Here is a 7,713-nt window from a genome sequence, read left to right as displayed (position 1 = left end):
GGGACTATAAAAACTGGAAGTGTAGTCCCTCAGTCTCTGCCAGACCCAGGAAGCGAGAGGGTCACGGCTCTCTGAGCTGCGAATAAAACTGAATGCACGTCTACTCCACGGTGAGTCCCATTGATGCAGCTGTAAAGTGGCTGCAGCCCAATTGTTTGCCTCGCCTTTTTAACAAGTTTGTCTTCACAAAATGAATTTGGGTTGTCAGGTGGCTGCAGCCCAATTGTTTGCCTTGGCTTGGCTTTTAAAATCATTGCAACAGTTGGATGCCAGCCCAAGAATCCATTCGGCCCACAATGTCTATGCTAGCCCTCTGGAAACCAGTACTTTCGGCCCGCAACACCCATACTAGCGCAACAGACAGCCCCCCCCCCCCCCCACTTGCGAGCAATATTGGAATTGGTGGAGAGGTGGAATATTGGTGACCAGCCCTCCCGTATGATGCTAGGACCCAACGGGTCACACTTAGTCTAGTTTAACCTACAAACCTGTACGTCTTTGGAGTGTGGGTGGAAACTGAAGATCTCGGAGAAAACCCACGCAGGTCACGGGGAGAACGTACAAACTCCGTATAGACAGCGCCCATAGTCGGGAACAAACCCGGGTCTCCAGCGCTGCAAGAGCTGTAAGATAGCAACTCTACCGCTGCGTATCCGTTACCAGATGCTGGTTCACACCGAAGATAGACACAAGGTGCTGTAGGAACTCAACGGGTCAGGCAGCATCTCAGGAGGAAAGGAATAGGTAACGTTTCGGTTCGATACCCATCATCAGACTGAGAGTCAGGGCGGGGAAAGCTAGAGGGGACACATTGCTTTAATGCTGTGTGCAGACTGATAAACAGACATCATACTGCAAAGGGACGTGGACACAGCCCTGACCATCACACAAACCCAACCTCCCTTCCATTGAATGGCGGTGCTGGCTCGAAGGGACGAATGGCCTACTCCTGCACCTAATGTCTATTATTGGTTGTCTATACCTCATTGGAAACCCTTGGACTATCATTGATCGGACGTCACTTGCTTTATCTTGTACTAAAAATTATTCATGTTATTCCCTTTATCATGTATCTACACACTGCGGATGGCACGATTGCAATCCGGTGTCTTTCCGCTGACTGGCTAGCACGCAACAAACGCTTTTCACTGTGCCTCGGTGCATGTGACAATAAACTCAGCTAAACTACTTTGTCGAAACCCGCACAGTTACACAAGCCCTTCTCGAGCTGTGTTGTAATTCTGCTTGGGTGCAATTGTGTGCTGAAGGACATGGAGAAGGTCATACACTGTACTGCTCTGATGTGACTCCCCCCCCCCCCCCCCCCCCCCCCCCACGCACCATGCAGCAGGGGGCCTTGAATGGAGCATTCAGTGCACTGATTGGAAATAAAACAGCTCCTCACCAACAATAACTGCCGAGATCCAAGTCTCCGTGCAGCAGCCCAGATTAAAAATACTTCAACATCACTGAAGGAAAATACACTTTAAAATGATGTAATATCTAGTGTGTGTGGAACAAGCTGAGGCTGGGACTATCGCAACGTTTAAGAAGCAGTTAGACAGGTACATGGATAGGACACCTCCTCCACCATAAATGAGGCTCGCACCAGGGTCTCTTCCATACCCCGCAACCTGCTCTCTCTCCCCCATCCCCCGCACTCGCAACAAGGGCCGAGTCCCCCTAGTCCCACCTTTCACCCCCCCCCCCCCCCATACAAAAAATAATCCTCCCGTCAGGTTGACCCCACCCCTCCCCCCACATCTTCCCATCTCCCCCCATATCTGCCTTCCGCACAGACCGCTCCCTCCATACCTCCCTTGTCAATTCTTCCCTTCCCTCTCGGTCCACCCCCTCCCCGGGCACTTTCCCTTGCAACCGCAAGAGATGCAACACTTGTCCCTTTACCTCCCCCCTCGACTTCGTTCAAGGACCCAAGCAATCGTTCCAGGTGCGACAGAGGTTTACCTGCATCTCTTCCAACCTCATCTATTGCGTCCGCTGCTCTAGATGTCAGCAGATCTATATCGGGACCAAGCGGAGGTTGAGCATCGTTTCGCCGAACACCTCCGATCGGTCCGCAATAACCAAGCTGACCTCCCGTGGCTCAGCACTTCAACAATAACTCCGCCGAGATCCTGGGTCTCCTCCATGCAGCAGCCAGATTAACAAATACGTTTCAACATCACATGAAGGAAAATACACTTTCAAAATGTCTGTAATAGCCTTCGGGTGTGTGTGGAACAAGCTCGAGGCTGGGACTATCGTAACCTTCGTTTAAGAAGCAGTTAGTACGTGGATAGGACACGTTTGGAGAGATATGGAGATATTTCCACTCTACGACTCTATACAGTGTGGAAAAAGGCCCTTTGGCCCGCATCTACTAACATGTCTCATCTACATAAGAATAAGGAGTAAGCCAATTAGAACGGAGACGAGGAAACGCTTTTTCTCACAGAAAGTGGTGAATCTGTGGAATTCTCTGCCTCAGAGGGCGGTGGAGGCAGGTTATCTGGATGCTTTCAAGAGAGAGCTAGATAGGGCTCTTAAAATAGCTGAGTCAGGGGATTATGGGGAGAAGGCAGGAACGGGGTACTGATTGGGGATGATCAGCCATGATCACATTGAATGTTGGTGCTGGCTCGAAGGACCGAATGGCCTACTCCTGCACCTATTGTCTATACTAGTCCCACCTTCCTGCCTTTGGCCCAGATCCCTCTAAACCTGTCCTATCCGTGTACCTGTCATAAGGTCATAAGTAATAGGATCAGAATGAGGCCATTTGGCCCATCAAGTCAACTCCACCATTCAATCATGGCTGATCTATCTCCTAACCCCATTCTCCTGCCTTCTCTCCATAACCCCTGACATCTGCACTAATCAAGAATCTATCTATCTCTGGGGCTTCAAAAATATCCAGTCAAAATGTTTCGTAAACATTACGATACTACCTACCTCAACTGCCTCCTCTGGCAGCTTGTTCCATACACCCACCACCCTTTGTGTGAAAATGTTACCTCTCAGGTTCCTATTAAATCTTTCCCCCTTCACCTTGAACCCATGTCCTCTGGTTCTGGTTTCCCCAACTCTGGGCGAGAGACTCTGTGCATCTACCCGATCTACTCCTCTCATGATTTTGTACACCTCTATAACATCACCCCTCATCCCCCTGCGCTCCAAGGAATAGAGTCCCAGCCTGCTCAACCTCTCCCTATAGCTCAGGCCCTCGAGACCTGGCAACATCCTCGTAAATCTTCTCTGCACCCTTTTCCAGCTTGGTACTAAACTAAATTAAAGGAGCACGCTAACAAAAACTTTTTTGACTTTTCCTCGGCACACGTGGCAATAATAAACCAATATCCACAAGAAGAAAAATAAAATATATTTTTTATCATTGTTCAGTTCAGTTGTGTTCATTGTCACATGTACCGAGGTACAGTGAAAAGCTTTTATTGTGTGCTAACCAGTCAGCGGAAAGACAATGGGAGACGTTTCGGGTCGAGACACTTCGTCTGAAGAAGGGTCTCGTCCCGAAACGTCGTCCACTCCTTCTCTCCAGAGATGCTGCCTGTCCCGCTGAGTTACTGCAGCTTCTTGTGTCTAGCTTCGATTTAAACCAGCATCTGCAGTTGCTTCTTACACAGCAGCAAGACAATACACGATTACAATCGAGCCATTATAGTGTATACATGGAGGTGTGCGTTTTCACACTTCTGTACCTTTTGCCCAATGGGAGAGGGGAGAAGAGGGAGTGGCCAGGGGACTGTTTCGACATTTTATAAAAATGGTGGATAAGGTTACAGTCTGTGGGTTGGAGCACCTGGCTGTTTGCTTTGGGTCATTAGTTCTCCTTGTACTTACAGCCTGCGCTTGGCGAATGAATCATTCAATCAGTTTTATTTGTTAACATGTCCCACCTGGCTCTATACACTGTTTAAACACTTTACAACTCAAACAGCCATCTGGCACGATGAGATAAGCGCTGTCAAAGACCAGGTTCCATTGTGTTACAGAGACGCAGTGAAGCGGTCGAAAATTACAATAATGTTCATAAGTGATAGGAGCAGAATTAGGCCATTCGGCCCATCCAGTCTACTCTGCCATTCCATAGTGGCCAATCTACCTCTCCCTCCTAACCACATTCTCCTGTCTTCTCCCTGTCAGCCCGGCACACTTACCAATCAAGAATCTATTTTAGCTATCTATCGGTTTAAACCAGCATCTGCAGTTCCTTCCTACAACATCTATCTATCTATCTCTGCCTTAAGAATATCCATTAATCCCCATGGACTGTCTCCCTCGGATGGTCACGTCGCACAGACACATCTGCACTTTAGTCTGTTTTGACTGTTTTACTGTTCTTTTTACAAACCATTTCTCGGGGTATCTAAATCTAAATTTTATTAGTTATTTATGTTATGACATCAGATGGAAGCTGCAAACCAAATCTCGTTGCACTTATGTGAAATGACAATAAAAAAGATATTATTATTATTATCTTGGCCTCCACAGTGAATTCCACAGATTCACCACCCTCCGAGTAAAGGAATTCCCCCTCATCTCCTTCCTAAAGGAACGACCCTCAATTCTGCGGCTGTGACCTCTGGACCTGGACTCTCCCACTGGTGGAAACATCCTCTCCACATCCACTCTATCCAAGCCTTTCATTATTTGGTAAGTTTCAATGAGGAGCCCCCTCATCTTTCTCCAGTGAGTACAGACCCAGTGCCAACAAACACTCATCATATGTTAACCCACTCATTCCTGGGATCATTCTTGTAAACAACCTCTGTGCCTTCTCCAGAGCCAGCACATCCTTCCTCAGATATGGGGCACAAAATTGTTCGCAATACTCCAAATGAGGCCTGCCAGCGCCTTATAGAGCCTCAGCATTACATCCCTGTTTTTGTATTCCTGTCCTCCTGAAATAAATGCAAGCATTGATAGAGTGATAGAGTGTGGAAACAGGCCCTTCGGCCCAACTTGCCCACACCAACCAACATGTCCCACCTACACTACCTGCGTTTGGCCCATATCTCTCTAAACCTGTCCGATCCATGTACCTGACTAAATGTTTCTTCAATGTTGGGAGAGTCTAGTGGCCAGAGGTCATAGCCTCAGAATTAAAGGGCGCTCTTTTAGAAAGGAGGTGAAAAGGAACTTCTTTAGTCAGAGGATAGTTCATCTGTGCAACATTGCCACAGAGGGCTGTGGAGGCCAAGTCAGTGGATATTTTTAAGGCAGAGATAGGCAATTTGTTGATTAGAATGGTGGTCAAGGGTTATGGGGAGAAGGCAGGAAAATGGGATTAGGAGGCAGAGATCAGCCATGATTCAATGGCAGAGTAGACATGATGGGCCGAATGGCCTAATTCTACTTCTATAACTTGCGCACTTGTTGCAAAACTACCTTAGGGTTGAGGAGAATCTGCTTCTACTGCTGTAGACTCTGAGGTAGTTGAGGTGAGAAGTGCTTAGCTTAGACGTACAGCAGACAAAAAACATTTAGGGTGGGAACTGCAGATGCTGGTTTAAACCAAAGAGGCTGGGGTAACTCAGCAAGACAGGCAGCATCTCTGGAGAGAAAGGAATGGGTGACGTTTTGGGTCGAGACCCTTCTGCAGACTGACAGTCAGGGGAAAGTGGAATGAGAGACAGACAGTACTTAGGAGAAGTGAATGGAACAAGCAGCAGCGATAGAGTTGCTGCCTTGTACCTTCTGAAGAGTCCACCAGGGAATGTACTGGAAGTTGGACAATTTTATACTGGACAATTTTTACATTTACCAAGCCAATTAACCTACAAACCTGTACCTCTTTGGAGTGTGGGACGAACCCGAAGATTTCGGAGAAAACCCACGCAGGTCACGGGGAGAATGTACAAACTCCGTACAGACAGCACCCGTGGTCGGGATCGAACCCGGGTCTCCGGCGCTGCATTTTGCGGTCAGGCAGCAACTCTACCGTGACTGCCCGGGCAGCGCTGGAGACCCGGGTTCTCCCACACTCCAAAGACAGACAGGTTAATAGTGAATGCGGCGGCACCTTAACCTTCAATATCTCTAGACTCCCTCTCCCCCGACTCTCACCCTGAAGAAGGGCCCCCGACCCGAAACGGCCCCCGTTCCTTCTCTCCAGAGATGCTGCTTGTCCTGCTGAGTTACTCCAGCAATCCATCATCTGACGAGCTAACAAGGACGTTTTAAGCACCGGGCGTCTTAGAGACGGGTAGGACAACGGGGATTTATCTGCCATAATTTAAATTGGTCGAATCTATCCAAACAGCTGGAAAAAAAACCCCCTGTCATCAAACCGTGATGAAGATAGATACAAAATGCTGGAGTAACTCAGTGGGACGGGCAGCATCTCCGGAGAGAAGGAATGGGCGACATTTCTGGGTCGAGACCCTTCTTCACACTGACTGAGTCAGGGGAGAGGGAGCCTAGAGATATGGAAGAGTACGATGTGAAAACGACAGATCAAAGCAGACGCTGAGAAGGAAATGTTGAATGGTTCAATGTTAGCTGAGGGCAAGCTGACAGCGAGGCGGACAGAGAGTAATGTTTAATCAGTCGGAAAACTAGGATGGGGAGCGACAGAGAGAGAGAGGGTGTTACTTGAAGTTAGAGAAATCAATGTCGATACAGCTGGGGTGTAAGCTGCCCAAGTTACTCCGGCATTTTGTGTCTAGCTTCCTACTTATTCACTCTGCAATGATGCATCTTAATAAACCATGGTAGAATCGGGCGATGGAAGGGGAGAGAGTGTTCACGGTTTTAACAGCCCACCCGTCCTTGATGTAAACGTAGATACAAGGAACTGCAGACGCTGGTTTAATATAAAAGGGGCACAAAGTGTTGGAGTAACTCGGCGGGACAGGCAGCATCTGAGCAGGCGATCTGACCTGTTCTGTACATGTTTAAATCTCTAGTCTCCCCCCGTCTCTGTCTGCAGAAAATCCTGAACATCACCCCCATTCCTTCTCTCCAGAGACGCTGCCTGACCCGCTGAGTTACTCCAGCATTTTTGTGTCCTTCTCTGGTGAGCCTTCTTCATACTCACAACAATCCACCGAGGAGCCCAATCTGAATTACCTTAACATTAAACTTGCGTTTAAATAAAGACAATTTAAATGACATTTCCAGAGAGTTTTTTTTTCCGCACACAAATGACGCCTGCATTAAACCACACGTTCGTTCTAAGCGGATGAAAGGCGCAAAGGGCATTTTTTGTAGTTTTGTTTTGCATAAAATAAAACAAAAAAATTAATTACCATCAGCGTCAAAGCGTTGCCAAATCCGCAGAAATCCGGCGGCGTCTAAGTTGTCGAAGAAGGGGCTGTCCATGGTCCTGTTGGGAGAGGGTGGGGGAGATGAAAAGTTTGCAAATGCTGGCTGCCTCCTCTCACTGCGGCCGGCGGGCGGGCGGGATGCGAACCTTCCACTGCCAGAGAAACTGTTACAAGTCCACGCTGAGTTCACAAGCAGCCCAACACTGCCCCTCAGTCCGCCCTGCAGCTGACGAGCTACCGGCTCCCAGCTCCTCCCCCCGACCCCTCCTCATCCAATTGAACAGTGTGTGTGTGTATGCACTCTTACCCAGCAAAGTCTGCATTGAATATCTGTTCGGAATAATAACTCAGCCCCAGGAAGCTAAGAAGGTCCAAAGCTCGTCTCGTTGAGTCCCAGTGTCTGTGAGACAGGCACAAAAAATGC

The 7,713-nt window shown here is 48.3% G+C and overlaps 1 protein-coding gene across 1 annotated transcript in view; it reads right to left on the bottom strand.

The window, feature by feature from the left end:
- Positions 1-7,507, bottom strand: part of scgn (secretagogin, EF-hand calcium binding protein) — a 52,824-nt gene extending 45,317 nt beyond the window's left edge. The window contains exons 1-2 of the mRNA XM_055654360.1: positions 7,436-7,507; positions 7,272-7,348 (exon numbers count right to left, since the gene is read on the bottom strand). Of these exons, the coding sequence (XP_055510335.1) occupies positions 7,272-7,344 (73 nt within the window). The 5' untranslated portion in view covers positions 7,345-7,348; positions 7,436-7,507. The remainder of the gene's footprint in view (positions 1-7,271; positions 7,349-7,435) is intronic.
- Positions 7,508-7,713: the final 206 nt, after the last annotated feature.

Source organism: Leucoraja erinacea, chromosome 2 (genome assembly GCF_028641065.1).
Source record: "Leucoraja erinacea ecotype New England chromosome 2, Leri_hhj_1, whole genome shotgun sequence".
NCBI lineage: Eukaryota > Metazoa > Chordata > Chondrichthyes > Rajiformes > Rajidae > Leucoraja > Leucoraja erinaceus.
Note: the sequence above shows the minus strand (reverse complement) of the source record. Positions and strands in the feature narration are given on the sequence as shown.